The sequence below is a fragment of the Tympanuchus pallidicinctus genome, unplaced genomic scaffold (assembly GCF_026119805.1).
Source record: "Tympanuchus pallidicinctus isolate F22 unplaced genomic scaffold, pur_lepc_1.0 scaffold11, whole genome shotgun sequence".
NCBI classification, from domain to species: domain Eukaryota; kingdom Metazoa; phylum Chordata; class Aves; order Galliformes; family Phasianidae; genus Tympanuchus; species Tympanuchus pallidicinctus.
In genome coordinates this window covers 20,870,220-20,892,362 of record NW_026294627.1, presented here as the reverse complement: position 1 = coordinate 20,892,362, position 22,143 = coordinate 20,870,220, and the positions used below count along the sequence as shown (strand labels likewise).

At 35.1% G+C, this 22,143-nt stretch overlaps 1 protein-coding gene across 11 annotated transcripts in view; it reads right to left on the bottom strand.

Moving 5' to 3' along the window:
• NBEA (neurobeachin) overlaps positions 1 to 22,143 on the bottom strand; it is a 457,907-nt gene that overhangs the window by 71,989 nt on the left and 363,775 nt on the right. For all 11 annotated transcript variants that reach the window (XM_052670998.1, XM_052670989.1, XM_052670990.1 and 8 more), the window contains 2 exons: positions 14,351 to 14,463; positions 4,861 to 5,001 (listed from right to left, as the gene is read on the bottom strand). In XM_052670998.1, the coding sequence (XP_052526958.1) occupies positions 4,861 to 5,001; positions 14,351 to 14,463 (254 nt within the window). The remainder of the gene's footprint in view (positions 1 to 4,860; positions 5,002 to 14,350; positions 14,464 to 22,143) is intronic.

Here is a 22,143-nt window from a genome sequence, read left to right as displayed (position 1 = left end):
ACTATGACCTGTTGTGACTATCTTTTTGGATTTTTAATCCTTAACAGAAATTCAAAGCTTTCACTAGCTTTATCTCTAACCTCTCAAATAATTTGAAAGTATTTTTTCTTCCTCTGGAAAGTCAAGTGCTTATATCATATAAATACAATTCATAACTCATTCAATATATTCATTTAAATACTGTTACTCTACGATACCGATTACTGTCATCTCATGTAAAGGTTTTGTTGCTGTGAAAGGTATAAAGCTGCACAATGTTTTCATTATAACCCCATCTCTCTCATTGCTAATATTCTGAATAAAATTCACGCCTTGTTTGCTGCCAAAGAGAAATTTATGGGGCACTTGATAACAATGTGTACAAGCTTGAACTGTGGGAACAAGGAATTTTCGGCTCACTGGCACTTTTTTCCTTTATCTCCCCTTTAACATCACAAAATCCCACTAGAATCATTTATGGGAGGAGTAGAGGAGAGAGGAGGAAAGTTTGTGTCATTCCAAGATATGTCAAACAAAAGTGTCTTTTCAGCCATTTGTGAAAGTAGAAAAAGAGGGTATTTGGAGTTCTGTCATAGTGATGTACACCTTTTATCTCAGATACCTGTGAATGCCTTGCTCAGGTCTACAGAATAGGAGACTTGAGTTCATTTCAAACTATTTACAAGATTTAAAATCTTCCCCATCTTTGATTTGGGCAAGTCATACCTGACTCACAGAATTTCTTCTAACTTATGCAAGTACTTAGTAGCTGTAATAGGAGCTGAAAACCAACATTCTTCTGCAAAATTCTTGATCTGTTCGTAATCATGCTTTTTAATATCAGTCATTTGATGAAGATGTAAACAATTTATGCCCCTTCCCTGGAGGTGTTCAAGGCCAGGTTGGATGGGGCCCTGGGTAGCCTGGTCTAGTATTAAATGGAGAGGTTGGTGGCCCTGCATGTGGGAGGGGGGTTGGAGATTCATGATCCTTGAGGTCCCTTCCAACCCTGGCCATTCTATGATTCTGTGATTCTGTAATTCATGCAAACATAGTTTCTTCAGCAGAAACTACTGAGAACAAGTTGCACTGTAACTCTTGTTTGTTTCATCTGAACAACCATAAAACAGCACTGGTATTCAGTTTCCACATGATTCAATACACAGCTCCTTCTTCTGCCTACTTTTCTGTTTTCTGTCTACTTTTCAGGCACACATTCATGTCACTCCAGTATATGGCATTTTGAAATAGGATGCTTTGTTTTAACTGTTTTGCCATCTGCAACTTAAATATTCACTGGTCCAGATGGAAAACAAATGAAAATAAGTAACTCATGAACCAGGTGGTAACGTAACAGATTCATAAACCATGAGTAGTTCACTTCATTTGTGCAAAATAGGACTATATCAGCAGAACAGTGCATCCCTTTCCTTTACCCTCTACTCTGTTTGCTGGAGAAAGCTTGTGGATGATGGCTCAGATTTTCAAAGCAATAAGTAGAACTTTTTGGTTTATTTATTGACTTTCCTGGGTTTATATCTAAAAATGTGAGATGTGTAGAAGAGTTCAGCCATGATTAAATGAGGGAAAAGCAATATTATATAAACTCTGGCACTTTACGTTAGTTTTTATGATATTTATTAACCTGACTGAACAATACAGTAGATTTTCACATTCAGTATCTCTCTCTATAACAAAGTCATTTAATGTTCAATAATCTGCTAATTCACTTAGAAAAAATGCTGATTGCTTTCAACAAACAGGTGAATTTTGAGATAAAGCTATTTTTTGAGATCTGGGTCTCATTTGCAATTATAGTATCAAGCATTCCTAGGCTCAGTTTCTTATAACCTAGATACAGGATTCTTTCATGACATTTCAGAATTCTATCAAGATTACTATACCACAGTGCACAATGGATATGTACAAGTTAATGAAGAATTGCAGTTTCAGTTCACATGTGTGAATGATGCACAGCTGCAAGAAAAATAGTGCGTGCATGATCTTGGCATTATCCTGATTGGGAGAGCTTCAAAGTCATCCATACAGCCCTCAGGTAGGACTGTAACTAACCTGGAGAGGCCTGGTGAGGACAAACATTTACTGTCCTAAAAGCACCTTCATATTTCACTTAGAGCTTGTATGTGTTAATCCACTGTAATTTTTTTGAAAATGTAATTAAATTGGTCAATTTAAAAGATGGATGCTTTATGGAAACTCTTAGTACACAGAAGAGTTTGAGAGAAAACTGTACTAAAGTGAAAAGCTTATTAATGGCAAATGGGTGGCAAAGATTGATGATATCAAAATAATAAAACTGAAGAGAACTGAGTCTCTGTGAATAAATTGCATTTTATAAAAGTAGCCTGATAGATTAAATAAAGGACAGAAACAGAGGGAAATATAAGACAGTATGGAGAAGATTTGACTCAGAAATGTGATATTGTAGTGTTTTCAAAAGAATTGACAGGAATCAAATTGCATCTGTCAAAACCAAGAAACAAAATTCAATCTTTTCTTTTTTTAAGATTTCGTGGCAATTACAAAATTCTACATAGATGTACTCCAGAGTGGCTGAAACTACCTTTCTTACTGTAGCTACTGTTTCCTCCAATACAAAGGTCTAGGCATGCATTTTCTTCCCTCTAGTTTAAAATTACATTGTTCTCCTCCTACCTAGGCTCATTCTTAGTGCAGCTTTTGTCATTGTTTTTTTTTTTTGTTTGCTTGTTTGTTTTCTCCACATTTCTCTTTTTTTTTTTTTCTTTCCTTTTATTTTTATTCCTTTATTTACTCCATGTTCTTCTATGAGCTCATTTTCCATTCCTCCTTCAATATCATTTTGTTCTTCCTTTCTTACAAAAACTTTTTTACGGTACAGCTTTTTCCTTCAATCATCTATAATCTTCTGAAATATTGAAAGTGTTTTTTCTGTCTGAATCTCTGTACTTCTCATTGCCTTTTCCTGGAGAAAGTAGCAATTTTTTTTTTTGTAAATAATTTTTACAGTCTTCATAAACGCGTATCAAAAGATGACTTCAAAATTCACAAGGAAGAAATCCTTATTACGTGCCAGAAATCTCACTTAGCTTTATCTATCAACATCACTGGCATAATAGTCTCCCTTAAGATTTTTTATTTACTACTTTGTTGCCAAAAATCTCTCTCTAAGGATCACTATGATTTTGTAATCAATGATCTTTCACTGTCACTTTACACATTTATTTTCAAATCTTTATTTTGGTTTTCCACTTGCAGCTCTATCAGATCTCAACATGTTTTCTTGTTTCCCTTTTACTGAGCTTTAAAGTTTCCCCAGGCTTGTCTTTCTTTCACTTCCACTGTCTCCTCCCAGTAGGGATTGCTTGTTCTAATCATTTGTGTTTTAATAGTCCTTAAATGGATATCTAGCTTTGCTATTATTTAAATTCTCCCTAACTTGTTCTCTACCTTGCCACCAGTAATCTCTGCCATGGAAAACACTTCTTTTCCTTTTGATTTCTACTTTCTCTTCTTCAAATACTCTGTTAGTTTTAACAAACATAATTTCTCAAATGCATATTGTGAGGTCAACAAGGTAGAGACCTTGTTCTCTCACTCTTTTTGTGCAGGAAAGAAAGAGGGTGAGAACACCTATGGCACTATATAAACAACAGAAGTAAAAATGACACAGCATTAGCCTAATACAGGAAATGAATATTCCTTGGTGTGCTGTACATTCAACTAGCAAGCAGACTTTCAGACCTAGGAATTTGCTGACTAGCAAAAGAAGATCTTTAGTTGAATAGTAGCCAAAATTAATAGATAAACATGCAATTAAAACCACTCTTTTAAATAAACTTTAACTGAACAAGGAAGCACATAAAATGTATTCACAGTACATGAATAATTTAGCAACATAAAAAGGAGTCCAGAGATCACCCTTTAGAGGAGTGTAATTAACACTTTATTTCCCAAGGGTTTAAGGAGTATGTCCTGAACTCACAGACACATGAATTCTTCCCTTCTGAGCAGAAGAACAGGGCATGTCTACAGAACCTGAGATGAGTGATAACACAGATCTCTACCTCTGTGCAGCTCTGTTTTGTCTGGTTGTGTGAGAAATATGCCTACAATGCATCCTATGTGACAGATTTTTATTGTCAGAGTGTAGTTTAAGTTCAGTAATTGCGCAGTGATTCAGTTCTTCATGAATTCAGGTTTCTTCACGAAATCTTAAGTCTCTCATCAACAATCCATTTTATGTAATTCGTCCTGTTAATGCATAAACCAAATAGAGATTCATTCTATCTTTGCATTTTGGCCCCTTTCTCTAGGTCTGATTTTAAGAAAAGGATATAAGGATGAGGGATGAGTTTTCTAGGACTGAAAGAACAGTTTGAAGCTGGAGCCTATATTTTTACATTTCAGAACATTTTAAGTTATTAATCTACCAAGAAGCATAGACCATTTGCATAAATATTACTCTATATTATTTTAATATAGAACTTGTTCTATAATTCCCCTCTCTGACACAGTCAGATGTGGTTTTTGTGTAAGGTTTTTCTTTAATATTGTGTATACCTATCTGTAGGTGAAAGTAACAAATGAATATGTAAGTAATATCAGTTTTCTGTATAATTAGGGTCCTTTCAGATGGATTTAGTTTTAGATGGATTTTTTTCATCACATGGTTTACCTGACTTTATACCACCAAAATCAAATATATTTCAGACTGCCTGGGTAACAAAAACCTGTACTGATGAGTACACATAGTATGCACAGATAATTTGTGAGACTTTTAAATTAGTGAAGAGCACTGAGATTTTGATGCAGAGGTAATTGACAGAGGAGATGCTGTTAGTAAATTATTAATAAAAATCAGGATCTAGAAATACTTACAATACGAACAAGCCAAGCCAGTGTAGAAGTAGATGTAGAATAGTGGGTGTTGTAATGGTAAGGTGGTGTCTGATCATCTTCCCATGTCTCATAACGTTCCGCATAGAACACTGCTCTCTTTGGGTTCAAAGCACCAATAGGCTGCAAAAGGATAAGAGGGCAAACATCAGCTGAAGGACTGCATGCCCGACATGTCATGGGTTAATTCTATGTTAAGATTTGCTACCTATGAGATTCTGCAACCAAACTCATTCCACGCTGTAGTAATTCTTTCAGATTGCTGTAATTTTAGAATTGTATTTCAAAGGTTTTGTGTACTAAAAGCGTTAAGACTTTCCTTATTTTAATTGACAAATGTAAGCGTTCAGTGCCTGCAAACTTTCAGAAAGTTGTTTCCCAATTAATACAATAACACTGTTCTGGAAATAGACTTCTAAAACTGCATTTAAAATGCATTGAGGCCAAACTAATATTTCTGTTGCTGTCATTCACCATAATCACACAGCTAATGAAAACTGACTTTTGCTCACACAGGATACTTTGTAATGCTCAGTTCATGATAAAAAGATTTCACGCAGACCTGCTGATGGTGTCTGGTGATCCTAAGCAGAAGTACTTCAAATCCATGCATAGCCCTGCAAGACTGGATTTACTTTCTGACTGAACAAAGCAAGGTTTTACTAAAAGAAATGAACAAGCTTTTTCTTGAAAAATGCTCAAAAGCTTGGAAATTATTCACCGAGTCTAAGTCCATTCTACTTATACATAACAGACAGTCTGTACAAACTGGGGAAAAAAAAAGGAAATGTAAGACAGTAATAGGAACTGATGAATTTGATGCATATATTCAGGTAATGCATTCTTTTCTATATTTTTTTAATGTACTTTATCTCAATTTATTGTAGAATCTATTTATTACTGCATGATAAAAAGGCACTGGGATAAAGGAAATACAACATTTACTAAATAAAATATTGAAATAAATGCAAAGTGACCTTAAATCAGTTCATACAGATGAGATATTAGTAGTGTACTGTCTAATACCTATATACAAAGAACCTTCATATATTAGATTTTCTAATAAAATTAATCAATTGTACAGAGTTTAATACTTAGAGGAGAACACATTTCCAAGCTAAAGAACTTATTACAATTTTTAATAATTGTTTTGAATTTCTCAAATATTCAGTTAAAATTTCTATTATCAATTCATGTTGTTAAGGGAATTCAACCTGAAAATAAACTTTGATCTTTTTCAAAATGCTAACAATTATTCTTGCATTTCACTCCAAAGCAGTTTTTCTGAGTTAAAATCTACAAAAAGAATTATGAGTACAAGGTCAAATCATTGTGTTTCACTGCACTACGTATGTAACTGAACACTTCTAAGACTGCAGATATTTTATTCCTATTATTGCTGTGTTTTTTGAGATGGCTGTTAAATAGACTGACATAGAACTTAATGTTTTCCAATTTTAAATACCACAGCTTGTTTTTAAATAGTGCTTGATGAAAAGTTACATTTAAACGCACAATGATTTTGTTATTTTTCACATGAAACATTCTTGAGGCTTAATACTTTGCTGTGTCATGGAGATGTTAATAGCTTTCTCATACGTGTAAAATGTACAAGTAATCCCTAAGGATCAGTGTTATCTGATGCAGATTGCACTTCAAGACCTCACAAAACATTCTTGAAAGAGAAATATGAGCAATTCCCTAACACTTTCCAGGCTTGCTTCTGAACTACTGGAAAAAGAATAAAATAAATATTGGTGTTTTTGTTAATTTGATTACACATCCTGCTACTTTCAGGAAACATAGCAGCATTACTGCAGCATATAGGTTGCCAATACATTAAAATCATTGTCCAATGACTTTCTTGAAAGAGTAACTTATTAAAAGACATTCTTTTCCTATTGGGCTGACAAACTGTGCAGATATACGTGCACTTCACTAAATTACTTGGGGGTTCTGGGTTGGTCTGTGGACTGGATGGTATCTGGCAATACCACCCTGAGGACATTCTACATCCATGCCTCCACCAGAACACATTCCAGTCCTAGCTGAACATTTCCAAAGCTAAGGCAGTAATTCACACCAGAGTCTGTTTACAGCAAATGTTCACCCCCTCTGAGAAGGATATACAAAATGGCAGATGAATCTGTGAGATTGCACTTGGTAATGGAAAAACTCCCTGAGAATATTTCTTTCCTCCGCTGTGAAGATGTATCTTGCCCTGTGCTACAATGAATTCTGATGCTACGAACAAGAGAGGCACAACCTGTCATAATGTTATTGTACATACATACTTAAAGGCACTATAAGGAAGGGATATGGTGATCATGGCTAGGTTGAAATTCAAAACTCCATGTACTTCAATATATATTTGAAAATGATCAGATGTTTATCATCAAATCAACTATGTGGCATTTTTTTTTACTGTAAAATGTTAACAGTAGTTAGAAGAGTTGTGAAACAAAACTGATGCTCCAAATCAATTATAAAATGTTTTATTTTGTATATTACCAAAATAATTGCTTTAACGGCAGTTTAGCCTTTGAGTTTAAGTAACTTATTTTTATATGTGCATATATATATATATATGCAGCTATATATGGAAAAGGTATTTTCTCTCAAGACCTTGACAATTCTTTCTTAAAGACACATAATGTAAATAAATCATCATGTTTTCAAGGTTCTTGAGAGAGAAGTGTTATTTCAATTTAGAAGATAAAAGATAGGTTACAAGACTGTGCATTCCCACCTTATGTAAAATATGCCTGCACAAGTAGCTAAAATAATCTACTTTCAGAAGACATATGTTCAATTTATTAAATGATAAACCTAAAAAGCTGTATTCTGAAGATTACCTTCATCCTCATAAAAATTCTTTTCAGAGTCAGAATCCATTTTTCTTTCAATTACTTAGGATTCATTTGAGGGAAAATGCAGAAATGTACAAAATATCTGTTGAATAAAGTGGACTGTTTAGGTGAAATATCATGAGAGTCATCCAGCTTCTCTCACAGATGGAAATTTTCATGCTAAAACTGTTCTGAAGGATGTTTTGTGGGAATTACCCTTTCCTAGGAGAGAGAGAGGGGAGAGGAGAGGGAAAGAGGAACGGGAAGGGGAAGGGGAAGGGGAAGGGGAAGGGCAGGGCAGGGCAGGGCAGGGCAGGGCAGGGCAGGGCAGGGCAGGGCAGGGCAGGGCAGGGAAGGGAAGGGAAGGGAAGGGAAGGGAAGGGAAGGGAAGGGAAGGGAAGGGAAGGGAAGGGAAGGGAAGGGAAGGGAAGGGAAGGGAAGGGAAGGGAAGGGAAGGGAAGGGAAGGGAAGGGAAGGGAAGGGAAGGGAAGGGAAGGGAAGGGAAGGGAAGGGAAGGGAAGGGAAAGAAGCAGAGGAGATGGAGATTTTTCTCTCGCTAGGACGTCCCACCTTGACTTCTCTGGAGATACTGTATTGGATGAAGAATTGATCTGTATGGTCTGAGACTGGGATTCAGGATATATGGGTTAATTTTGCCATTCCACAAACATTTCTATCTCTCCTGATGTAGGAAATCATACACACTGAAAATGCACTAAAAGTGATCATATCTCTCTTTTATTTTATTCTGTAATTAAACATCTTGCTGCTTAACCACAATTTGTGTACATCAAATGAATGTATACCTTCTGCAAGAAGGAACTTCAGTAAATAAAATAGCAAGCACAGAGCAAATTGAAAGAAGCCTACCACCAGTTTCCTTAGTTGTTTTTCATCCTTCAGCAAAGAATAAACTAATTTTACTCTTATAAGGCATATGCACTGCTAGATGGTAACTTCTACATAAGGGTAGTCATTCACATTTCCTTGTTGTATGAATGAGACATTTCTGGTTTTATTCTTACAAAGGATATACATATGGAATTTTTCATAGCTTTCCAGTGCCATTCTCAATCCAGAAAGTCAACTAACACAGTTTTAATTTGTTACTATAGCTATAAAATGCTAGTAAATTCTATATATGGAATGATCCCTCCATCTTTATATAGTCATTGAGGTGCCTTTACTGTGCAAACTAGTTAAAATGACATGCACAAAAAAATATAAAGACAAAGGTTAATCCAAATACTGACTTTCAGTCCAGTACTTTAATGATAAGACTAGTATGGATATTAAATTGGAGTGAGAGAAATTGTTCTGAACCTTAAATAAAAAATTATTTCTCTAAAGTCTTACAAAATTTTTTACCAAACACATCATTTACTTTTTTTTTAATTATAAAAAAAAATAAATAAATCATGTGCATGGGCTTATACCAGATAATATAGCTTCTCCTAAAAAGCTTTTATAGCACACTCTTTTTTACAACCAAGCAAAACATCTCCCTCTACTTCAATATCTATTTGATCACTTCACTTCTGATGTACTGGTTGCTGTTTATTTCATGCTTCTCTTCCCATTTAAATATAAAGTATTTAACATTAAAAACACACTTCTATTCATGTCATTCTTTTTTTTATCTAGCTAATCTCTTCAGAGATCTGGCCTTTGAACCAGTGTATTGTCAATACATCTAGTGTTTATATCCACTGGACATGTTATGCTAGCTCATGTAATATTTACTGTTTTGCCAGCTATCTTCATAGAACTACATTCTCTCATGAGAGCAGAACTGAATGCAGCATCCTATTTATCCGACCACTGAAATATGCTGCTTATCTTGACTCTAATTCATGCAGTAGCTACCTTATCTGTTTATCTCTTTTTCTCATGCACTGCACAAAATTGTAACTGGGTACAAAAGGAATTTTGAGTTTGGATTTATTTGGTTTTAGCTGAATACAGAGAGCTTTTTCTGACTGTTTGCTTTTTTTCTTAAATAACAACAATAAACATCAACCTTTAAGTAGGGCATCTCAGCAGGGTACTTTAAAGTTTATGATAAATTTGAGTTTTATCCAAATTTAAAATCAGCTTTTCTTTGGCAGTCACAAAACTATCAACTGACATAAGACTTCTGGCATTTTCAAAGTATGAGAATTTCATCTGGTAAATTAACTTTCTATTTAAGAAAAGGAATGTGTAGTTGTGTGGCTTAACCCAAATGAGAAACAAAATATTTTTTGTTTTGGTGGTTGAGTTGCATACGGTAAAGAGGGAAGTTTTAGTTACAGAAACTGATTTAATTTTTCCAGTGAGAGTGGCTCTTGATATCCGTGAACTCCATTTCATAGCATACACATTTTAGGAAGTATTAAGTGTGGTTTGCCTTGAAATATTCACACCTCGACGCGTTCATTTGCATTATTACATTTAGAAGCCTTGGGGCTTTATCACTTCCTTTTCTTGAAATGGCACAGTAATAAGAAAAAGTGGTTATGCTTATCACCACCCGTCAGTCAAACACCTTCTATATTAACAAAATAAAAATTTTCCACTCAATGAATGGGCGTGTGACATCTCGTACACGTCAATACTAGTATTACTTTGCCTGGTGAAGAAATCATTTTATTTAACCGGATGTATGACTAGAAGTAAATGAGGAGAAATTCCCATTTACAGTTTAATGAGCAGGGACAATGCAGCACGTCAAACTCATGCATTCAGTGTAATTTAGGAGTAAAAGTCATACAATTTTGCATAAACAATGTCACATCGTAAGTACTTTGCATGAAAACCATAAGCAAAAAAAATTCAAGATACAGTAGGGGCTGCAAATTTTGTGTATGAATGTTTACTACTACAGGTATTTTTCCAAAGGAGATCTTAGTAAAGAAGAAAATAAGCAGATCACAGGGTTGTTTGATTGTAAAAAGATAATCTATGTATCTATAACAGCCTCTTTCACTACCTTTTCATTCTGTCAAACAATAAATATAACCTTTAACCTTGTATATGTAATGAATAAAACTTGAGCCTATGCTGTCTAATCAAATGAAAAGTCCAATATATCCTACAGCTACGTCACCTTCAATGACCATGTGCCCTATTTTTTAAATCTCAAATTTTATGTAAAAAAAGAGAAAAAAGAAAAACAAAACCGAAAAAAATCTCTTGATAAGGGAATTTCCACACACTTCAAAGAAAAAGAGTATTAGCATTTTTAGAGTAATGTTTAAATATACTTAAATATAATTGCTCTGAGAGGACAAACAACATTCAAATGCAAAGGTGCCTCAGTAAGGAGTGCTACATAAAGCCAGAATAAAATGTAATAGAAGGAATGGACAAGTTATATGCTCAAGACTGCTTTGCTGAAACGTAAATATTTCAATATGAGTAAATGCAATAGGCATATGTTTTATTCTGTCACTGACATCATAGGCAAACTGAACACATCTAATTTCATTTCCACAAAACATATGAACTACATTTATAGTTTTTATTCACTTAGAATCTGTGAAAATGCAAAGGCAGTGCGTAATATTTTGTACAGAAAGAAGACTAGTAATCAGAGGTTAAAATATCTCAAAAGACTTATACCCCATTATCACAACTGGCACTGGAACCTTGTGTGACAATGGACAAATGAGTAATTTTAAAATGTTAGATTTTATATCTATAGTTAACTATGAAAGATATTAAAACCAACAAAACAAAACATGACAGGATAGCATCACTTTTAATTTCACTGCTCTGGAAGGCTTTTGCCATGCATGTAGTAGTGCTGGAATTCTTCTAGCTTCAAAAGATTGTTTGAGGCATATTAATTGCTGAATATTAAGGACAGAGGCTTTTTGAAACCCAAGAAGGGCAAACGTGTGGGAAGACAGAAGGTCAGGAACTGACAAAGGAGATTTTCTCCATCAGCAGCTTAGCTGGAGGTTTCGAGCTGCCATCAGATCTGCAAGAAAGCACTGCAGGGTAAAATGTGACACACGGAACTAGGTCCTGTGGAAAATACACTGTGTGTACCTGCTCCAGAGGTCTGACTGAAGCCTGGTGGCACACTTAGTTTCAATAATGTGAATAATAAATCGTTGGCTCCAGTTTTTAAGCACTAGGCTGCTCATGCTTCACCTCCCAACTGAGGAAAGAAGGGGCTTACTTACAGATATTGGACAAGAATGGAAATTAAAACAGAATTGCAAAGGAAATACTTCAAGTTGGATCTGATTTTTAAGATTTCTACTGATAAAGCATGAATTGAAACAGGGTGCAAGTAACGCATAACAGCTGAAGTGCACAGAAGTACTACATTTCATACTAACTGGACACTGCCTTTTACAGAAAGTCATTAATCTATATTTCCTTTTAAAATCATTGTGAAATAAAACCTAAGGAACTGCTATCAGATGTTATTGTAATAAACACTGGAAAAAAATGGCAATTACACCCCTTTCATCCTGAGGGCTCCCAAAACACTTTACAGATTGCACATGTGCTTTCTCAGACATCCATGGAATAAATGCAGCCCAGACCTTGCCTGAAAGGGGAGACCACTCTGCTTAACCACTTCCATGTAGATTTGTTCAAAGTTGCCAAAACCAGGCTTTTCCAGAAGAAACCACCAGTAGCTTTCTAATAAGAGGATGCAGTTATCAAACTGTGTAAGAAAAGTTCCTCAAGCAAAATACTGCTGCACACATTGCACAGATTCTAAAAGAAACTAATAAATGGGGATTTGATTTCACATTTCCTTTTAAAGGAGAGCATTACCAGGATTGCGATGATACTTAATAAATTGTACATGCACTAATTCCATAATGAGTCTTTACTAACTCATGAGGAAAACATATCTACTCAGCTATCACCATGCTTCCTGTTGCAATTATATACTTTAATAGGCTGCCATAAAAATTTGGATTCAACCAAAACTGAGCAGCTAATGAAGGACTCACGAGACACAGTCTAATCTTGTTGCACTTCACCATACACACTGCTATTCATACTAGAAAGAAGTGAATTAAAAGGATTTTGAAAAGTGTAAGGGTCTTAATGAAAGGTTTATCACGATTAATAACTCTTAAACAGAAATATTTTTATACATGCTAGCAAACGAGCCCATGCAAGATTCTTGCTGATCTCTATTCATGTTTGTAGATTTCCTTTTATTGTTTCTGGTATGCATTACAATGGCATTTTATAAGTGAAAAACACGTTTGTGAAGCATACCTATAATACTGTGAAACGTCTGAAGTTCTTACAACACAAGCAGTGTCTCAACCAACTTGTCTACATTTGAGGCATATTGCTAATGTAGTTTGATTTCTATTTCTTAAAATATAAAAACAAAAATAACAAAGCAAACTTATTTACTTACCCAAGAGGAAAGGGAGAGGGAACTTAATATGCCTCCTCTTGTTATTTTGCAATAAAGTGCTGCTCAACTTACAGTGGAAATCTCAAAAAAGCAGGCTTTAAGGAACAGTTACAGAACACATCTATAGGCACTGTAAGTACAACAGGGATGCAAGTCTACGGGATAAGCAGGGTAGGAGCTATCTGCCCAAGATTTTTGCAGGAAAAGGAGGAAAGAAAAGCAGACTTAAATGCAGGAACACCAAAAACTCTCATTCATAACAGAAGCAGATAACATAGGGACTGCCACATAAACCCTTGAGGTCATCTTTCTCTCTCTAGCCTCATTCCTAAAGACAGCAAGTGACAGCTTTCTGCAGTTCTGCAGTTCTGAGCTCATGCACTCTCAAAGTGTGTGAGCAACTTCTGTCTCCTGGCTGAAGAACCACAGGTGTAAGAAATCTAGGATGCAAGAAAGTTGTAATGCCTATACAACAGATACCTCATGTTGGGGATGTTGCAAAGCCTTTCCCGATGAGAAGGTACAGGCACTGCCTTGGCTGATATGAACCAGGAAATACTCTACCCAAAACTCAGATCCAAACCATTTCCTATCCTTCTTCCAGAAGAACATAAGTAGATCCCCCCCTAGGTGATTCTGCCATACATGGTTAGGACACACATTCTCATCAGTCAGGTGGCACAAGTTGGGTAGCAGATGTGAATATATAAACCACAGTGTGGTGATATTAGGAAAATACATAATAAGAATTGTATTATTATAAGGAACTAACTGTCCAAATTTGGTTGGAGGATAAAAAAAACCTCCACAAATAATAATAGGAACCAGATAGTCCATATTCTAAAACACATAAGTACTTCTTAATGAATAATTATTTAACAAGTGCTGCTACTACAGTCTAGCCCCTGCAACAATGTGAAAAATTAGTTCAAATTTTTTATTTCCACTGGATCAGTTTTCATGAAGTGAGGGAGGTAATTAATGGGATCAAGTGGCCTGATGCACCCAGGAACTGGAAGTCAAAAGGCACTGAGGAGTTACAGGTTTGGAACTGGATCAGTAAGGGTCATGTAAATATTATAATGTAGAGACTCAATATAAAACGATTCTAAAATATAACTCTAATTCATACTTTTTTTACTTTATACAAAGACCTACTTATTAAACAGAATATAAATAATAAAACAACATTTCTTGCTAAAAAGGATGGCTAAGTGCCTTTAGCGGAGTTGAATCATACCTTTGAAAGATCCCTGAAGTTGCCTGGAAGGGTCAGGTCTAACTCTTCAGATTCATAGTTTGTTAAGACCCACGGAAATACAGGGTATTGGTTCAGATCATTGTACGTTCGTCCTATTAAGAAAGAAAACATTATAAGAATTAGGAAACAGTATCAGTTGAAAAGCAATCCAGTAGTTGCATTCATTGCATTGCATGTTCCTGATTCATCCCACTTGATAGAAACAGGTATAAATTTACCAGACAAAAGTAGTTGTTTAGATGCTCTTGAATCAAAAGTCAACACAGACATCAGCATAACGTAAAGAGAACAGTATATTTCAAAATCAATTAAAAAACATATGCCAATAAGTACCTTATTTTCATTTCCATGAAGCTGTTTTTACAGTACAAGTGATAAAATCTAAAACTAATATTAGAGTATCATTTTTCAATCAACTGTATGCAATATGATTGGTTGGTAAAGATTGAGACTCCAACAACAAGAGGCTGTATTTGAGGCTTGCAAATCTGGATCTGTCCTGAAGTATATTATTCTATTATTCCCCACAGTGCTTTTCTGCTAAAGAATGGACGAGAACTCACTGAACTGAAGGTTCGGAACTGCAGAACTGAAGGTGGAAAAATACATGTTTATTTTAACTCTATTTCCTAATCAGTTTGAAACACAAAAAATATTTTACCATTTTTAAAAATGGAGCTGACTGCCCCAGGCCACTTTCTCCAAACATAATGGAAGAAACATTACTGAGATCCCAGAAGCCCAAATATGCAAAAGTCATCTCTAGATAGTTTCAAAAAAAAAACAACTGAAAAGAACTGAAACTTAGGAGTTCATCACCAGGAAAAGTGTGTTTGGAAGAGGTTGTTACTCCTGTGCCAACTACTATTTAGTAGTATCTAATATTTCACTGATAAGACAAACGAAGCTGCTCACTACCATCCACCATACTGATTTACTAGAAATCACACAATGTGCAACATGAGTATTAAAAACCAAAATCAAGTAATAAATACATGTGTGCGCATTTATATAATATAATTAGCAGACTGAAATAACCCAGGTTAACAATTCCCAGTCCTGCAGCAGATTTACAGCCCTGTCTCACTAACTGCTTCCTTCCAGATTCTGGACAGATTCCTAGGGTAAAAAACCTGGCACAGGAAAACACAGACTTCCTTGTTCAGAGTAGCATTTGCAATTCTACACAAAAATCAGCTCTGCGTTAATGAAATATGAAACTTATACTGCTCTACAAACACCTTATTTTTTCAATAGGAGTTGATGAACATGAAGTCTGTTTCTATTTTGTATATAGTTTTGCTGGAAAAGGAAAAGGTGTTCAGTGTTAACAATTTTGCATTGTTGTTTGTGTTTTGAAAACATTCGTGTCCACAGGAATATAAAAAAAGTAATTTAAGTGCAAATTCTACTTCATTTAAAAAAGCAATCTCAGCACTATGTACAACATGCAAATGAACATGGATGGGAACAAACCTACTTCTATAATATCAACAGTGAATGAATATAAAACCATTGTTGGACTAAATTAATTGTTAATATCAATTAAATCAGGAAATAAAGCATAATTTACCTGTGAAAAGGAAGAAAAGGAAAGGCAGTATCTGGTAGAACACTAATCTTTAGCTTGTTTATTTTCTCATAAATCTTTAAGTAAGCTAACTCTGTCTCCTTTTCTGTGTCTTTCAAATAAGAGTATTATTTTCAGCTTTAGCAAGGGATTAATGACATGCAATTTATACAGTTTCTTGACATCGTCACAAGGTTCTATAAAATATGGCCTCTATACAAGTATATCCTTGCACAACAAATGTTTTTCTCTTCATCAGAATCCCCAGTTAAGTTAACAGAAGAGTTTCCAAAAAGAAAATAAGAACAAGAACAATGTTTGGGATGTAAGGAAATAATTTTAACTACTGTATACTTTTATCTCACTTATAATTCAGTGACACATTTACCTTACACATTTACAAATAAATTTTACGTTTATTTAGACAGCAGACTCTAAAGAAATTTGAGATTGAGGAAAAGATGGAGGTGAACATAGTCCAATAAAAGCATAAGCAAAAAAATGATGATTCTTCAGAATCAAAAGCTTTTGTGGTAACAAAAACAGATCTTGAAAATGCTTTGCAAAAACATCTGAGAACATGTTTTGCAAAATTCTTGAATGAAAATTTAGGATTATTCAAAGTCACTAATTTATATACAAATATTTTCTATATTGAGATCTCTTTTACTTTCAATATTTATTTCATTCACTTCATTTCAATTTAAATAAATTCCATCAATGAGATTTTGGCTTTCTATTCCAATTTTACATGGGAAAATCACAGATAAGTGCATAGTGCAAGAAAAAAACAATCCCAACTCTAGCTGCCATAGATGAGTTCTCCTTTGCTGTGTGATTCTGACAGGATACTCAAAGTATGGTCACACGAGAAAATGATCCTGTGGAATTAGCTCCATGTTAGCAGCAACTTGTGTGCTTTTAAAAAAAATTCCATACTGAGAAATAATTTGAAGAAGATAATCTTGCAGTTTGGACAGGATTAGCTACATACTGCATAGAACTTTTGACTCTGGGTTTGAGAATATCGCCATAGTCTAAGTAAAATAAGTCAAATATTTACTTCCCACTTCCTTCAGAATTTATAAATCATATGAAGAGATTTAGCTACTAAGAAAAAACATGAAGTTGTTTAGTAAAAAAGTTTGTTTTCCTTCAGCAATTTTCTTTTTAATTACAACAAATGGAAGTGATTGAGGAAGATGGGCCCTAGTCTAAATTGCAAAAGGAGACAGAATGCACATGACAAGGTAGGACCACACATCTATGCTTATCAGAGTGGAAGACAGTGATCTAGGGCTGTAATGGAATTACAAATCCCTAATTCTAAACATGCATAAATATTAGTGGTTTAACTTTCTTAGGAATGTTTTCTTGATCATTTCTGACTTTTTAACGGTCATTTTCAGAGCAAAAAGTCAGCAGATTAATATATTCAGGCATCTCTTTAATTGCACAATGATTCCAGCAAAAATCTTTTATTTTTTTTTCCCTTTAGATAAATAAACATAAAACGTAAACCTGTACTACTATTGGTAGTCACTATACCTTTTTAGAAGCTTCAGATTTCTTACCAAGTAGGCTTACAGAGATTAATATTAAAGGCTGAATATTAAATATTGCAAGCCTCTGACACTAATCTACTTGAACAATACAACTGAGGCATAGTAAATGAGTTCTCAGAATAACTGGATATGTTTCTTCATTAAAAAAACTTTTTAATTAAACCATCCAATTTAACGTTTTTATATGGCACTTTAGTTTTGAAGGTAAAGTGAGCCAGAGACAGCTGACAAAGAAATTATAACTGCAATTCCTTGGTGAAAATGTTAATGACAGCAAAATATTGTTTAATTAGATGATTGCAGCATCTGGATTAACACTCTTTAAGAGCGATGTTCCTGTGCTTGTCTGCTTCTTCACACTTTACAGACATTTTGTCATCTCTAGGTCATTAGGAAAGAATTTTTAATGATTTTTCTAGAAGCAAGTAGTTCGAGTTACATCTAATTAGATGACAATAATAAGCCCAACACATGCAGTAGCTAAATATATACATAATTAACCAGTGAGGGCTTGTACATCACAGAGTAAAAAAGTGGAAAATGCTAAACAGGCAAAGAATAAAAAAAGGAGGGAGAAGAAGTTCATCTGAATTTATTACCTGACTGAAGATGTCATATTTTTCCACCACATTTTAAAAAATAATCCTTTTCCACTACAAGAAATGACTTACGAAAATTAAGGGTATAATTATTCTCCAGTTCTTTCAAGAGCTGTGACAGGTAGGATTTAAAAGAATTAAAACTGCAATAAATACAAATGCAAACACATATTTAATACACTACAGGTTGAAAAGAAAAAAGTATCAGTTACGGGGAAATAGATTTCAGATCTAGATTTCTACCTAAAATAATGGGCATTGCAAACATAGAGAATTACTTCTTGTCCCCAGTCTTTCATTTGATGCAGTGGGATTATTTTTAAACACTTTTTCAATAATTTCAAAAATTCAATAAAAGTGAAAATAATAAAAAATGGTCCCTACATCACTCGCAGCATTCAGATGACACATATGCTATAAGGCCTTTTGCTACGTGTCTGATGAACGGACAATTAGTGTATCATTGCTGCTCCCAAGCCTTCAAAGTTAAAGAATCCCTGGGAAGGGAGTAGATAGGAGGAGGGGGAAGGTGGCCTGGAACATCTACACAGCCAGGACAAAAACCAGGGGCATGGAGAGTATAACACTGAGACTGATTGATAAGTAGCAGAGTGCAGTGTTTACCTTTGGGAAAAAAAGAAAAAAACAGGGCTGTAAACATGATGAAATATGGTCAAGTCAGCATAGAGTGCATGAAAGAGGTGAAGACCTTAGAAAAAGAATAGGGAGATGAGAAAATAGTTGGGTAGAGGACCAGAGAAACAGGTTGAAACAAGACTACAGAATTTTGAAAATGAAGAAAGAGTAAATTCGAACTGAATTTGCACTAAGATATGAGGCTAGCACAAGTGATGAGAATCATATCCTTGCATAGGAAATGATCCAGGAAAAAAAATTGTGATAGAACTAAACAGTTAGTTATTGAGTCATGAACAGAGATCACAACAGAAACAGTTAAGCTGAAAATGAAGCTAAGGTATGTTTGAGATGTGCTAACAGGGTGATATAGAATTTTAAAAACGTCATAGAAAGATGGATTTTTCCAAGGGGACACTTCAGTATTTTAAACGCTAATGAAGATCTTACAGTCTACATAGTGGCTATGTTTGTTAGGACAGACATATTTAAGAGATACAAGGATAGATTATTGAGTTATATAGTAGTTCTGTTCTACTGGGATCAACCCAGTCTGTATGATTAGCAACATTAATAAGCAGGTAAAGGACTTAGAGAACTAAAAGACCAAGCTGCATGTCAAAAATAAAATGAGTTGGTATCAGAAGCCTCACTTCTGAATCGCTTGCATGAGAAGCAGTGTTGCCAGCAGGAGCAGGGCAGTGATTGTCCCCCTGTACTCAGCTCTGGTGAGTCCACACCTCGAGTACTGTGTCCAGTTTTGGGCCCCTCACTGCAAGAAAGACATTGAGGCCCTGGAGTGGGTTCAAAGGAGGGCAACAAAGCTGGTGAGGGGTCTGGAGCACAGGGCTTATGAGGAGCAGCTGAAGGAGCTGGGAATGTTCAGTCTGGAGAAGAGGAGGCTCAGGGGAGATCTCATTGCTCTCTATAACTACCTGAAGGGAGGTTGTAGTGAGCTGGGGGTCGGCCTCTTCTCTCGTGTAACTGGTGATAGGACAAGAGGGAATGGCTTCAAGCTGTGCCAGGGGAGATTTAGGCTGGAGATTAGGAAACACTGCTTTTCTGAAAGGGTGGTCAGGCACTGGAATGGGCTGCCCAGGGAGGTGGTGGAGTCACCGACCCTGGAGCTGTTCAAGGAACATTTGGATATTGAGTTGAGGGACATGGTTTAGTGAGAGCGATTGGTGATGGGTGGATGGTTGGACTGTATGATCTTGAAGGTCTTTTCCAACCTTGGTGTTTCTGTGATTCTGTGATTCTGTGAATGTCTTTTCCAGTACTGCTTCTCCTTGAATAATTTCAGAAAAGGGGCAAAAGAAAATATGAATAGCTTCTTATCATTTTGTAAAGTGTTAGAGGCCAGTTAAGCACCACTTAAGAAGAAAGGAGGCTACTAAAACTGGCAAAAAAGGAGTACTAAACTTCTTTGTTAGTGGATCTCTACTTATTTGGAAGAAAAGAAGAAACTACAAATTTCTTACCAGCAAATGATCTACATTTCTTAGGTGGAAAACATCTACTTTTGATAAGTGACTACGCTATGGTTCAGATATGCTGAATAAATCAGTAAGAGCTACCTGGCAAGATGAATAAAAAATTAAGGTGCACATATTTTTCAATAGCTAAGACCAATGATATTTTTAAACAAGATTATGCTGTTAAATAAAAAGTAGTAGTCCAAAACTAGGCCATCACTGTCTATAAGAACAATTACTGGCAAAGAGGTTGTATCTTTTAAGGGAAGTTTGGAAACCTTTTCTTGCTGGCATTGGCCATGGAGCTCATGTGCATTCCATCATGGTGGATTTCTTTCTTGTCAGCAGGGTTACAGTGAGACTCTTCGCAGTACCTCCAAGATCTTGATATATATTTTGGGAAGCCAGTTTCCTAGCCAGTTTCAGCTACAGAAATAAGTTGTCCTTTCAAAAAATAGTTTTCTGAATTTTTGCTTCCATCAAAAATTTTAGAGCTTCTTCCAAACTGGAAAAAGAAGTTTACTGATGTGTAGAATTGCAAGTTGGGTTTCAGCCAGGATTAAATTTCTTAAGTTATTCATAAAGTTTTTGTCTGTATGTGTGTAGCTGGCAGGAGGCTCAGCTACTGTAAGTAAATTTTATTTTGATTTTCAAACCAAACATCATGAGATTCTATGGGATAGCATCAGTGAAGATAGACTGTTATAATTTTTGCAACTGAATTCTATTTGGTTACATTCATAGTCTCAATTGTTGAAAAAAGGTTCGATTTCTTCTTTTTTTCAAAAACATTCACAAAGTACTGAAACACTATCAGACCAGCACCCAAGAATCTCACTTTCTTTTATATATACTTCAAAAATATTTTTAGGTTACAGTGGTAAATTCTTCCCCACCTAACATGATGACTGTTACCCAATTTGGAAAATGATGACAGGACAGAAGTTACATAGATTGGTAAGGACCCATTGCAAATGCTTAGCAATACAGATGGCTTTGAAATAACAGTCAGAGTAAGTGATATTCTTTGTGACAAGGAAAAGTTCCCCTAGAGACTCAAATTTACCTTTCTGTCTTTTGGAAATATGACCTTTACCAAAGTTTAAATTTGAATTTGATCATGTCTTCCTGAAACACTTATATGGCAGGTAATGCCCTTGTATTGAGAAGTGAGTTCATACAGTGAACAATGAGATTACATGAACAAAAGAAGTTTACCAATAAGAGTGATAACAAAAAGTCTGCCAGAAAGTAAATGTGTTGAGTCACTGAAAGACACTACCAAGGTACTGACCAAGCTGCTGTAAGCTTTTCAAAGGCAATACAAGCTCACAAAGAAAAATGAAAAGAATATGCCGGTAATCCTCCAAACCATGAAACTTGGAATGCATATGGAAGCGTACACTTTTATAATAATAATAATAATAATAATTTATAATAATACTGGATGACATTAAGAGAAACTTGTTTTATGTGAGCAATCAGGTGTTTGGCTATAAAGTTTGCCTAATAGCACTATATAAAAAAATAAATTTAAAAAAAAAAAACAAAACACTTTTCTTGAGACCTCTGAGATATTCTGATGGGATACCTTCAGGCTGAAGCTTGTTTATTGATGGATACTCTGCTGTAAGTAGCACTGCAATTCCTAATTGAATTCAAGCATAATGATGTCTTCAGGTTTTGATGCATTGGTGATGTACCCAAAAATAAATGACCTTGAAGTTTTTAAACTGATTAAAAATGAAAAGTAATTTATCAAAAATTGGCTTAGCTCTTGTATCCTCTCATTAAGGAATTTGGACATGCTGCTTAAAGAACCAAACATATGAAAAGGAAATCGTAAGTGAAAGGCAGTTTTGTCGACAACGCATTGGAAAGAGGCTGAGAGGGCTTGAACAACTTCCTGCTCTCCAGCAAGCCCTCC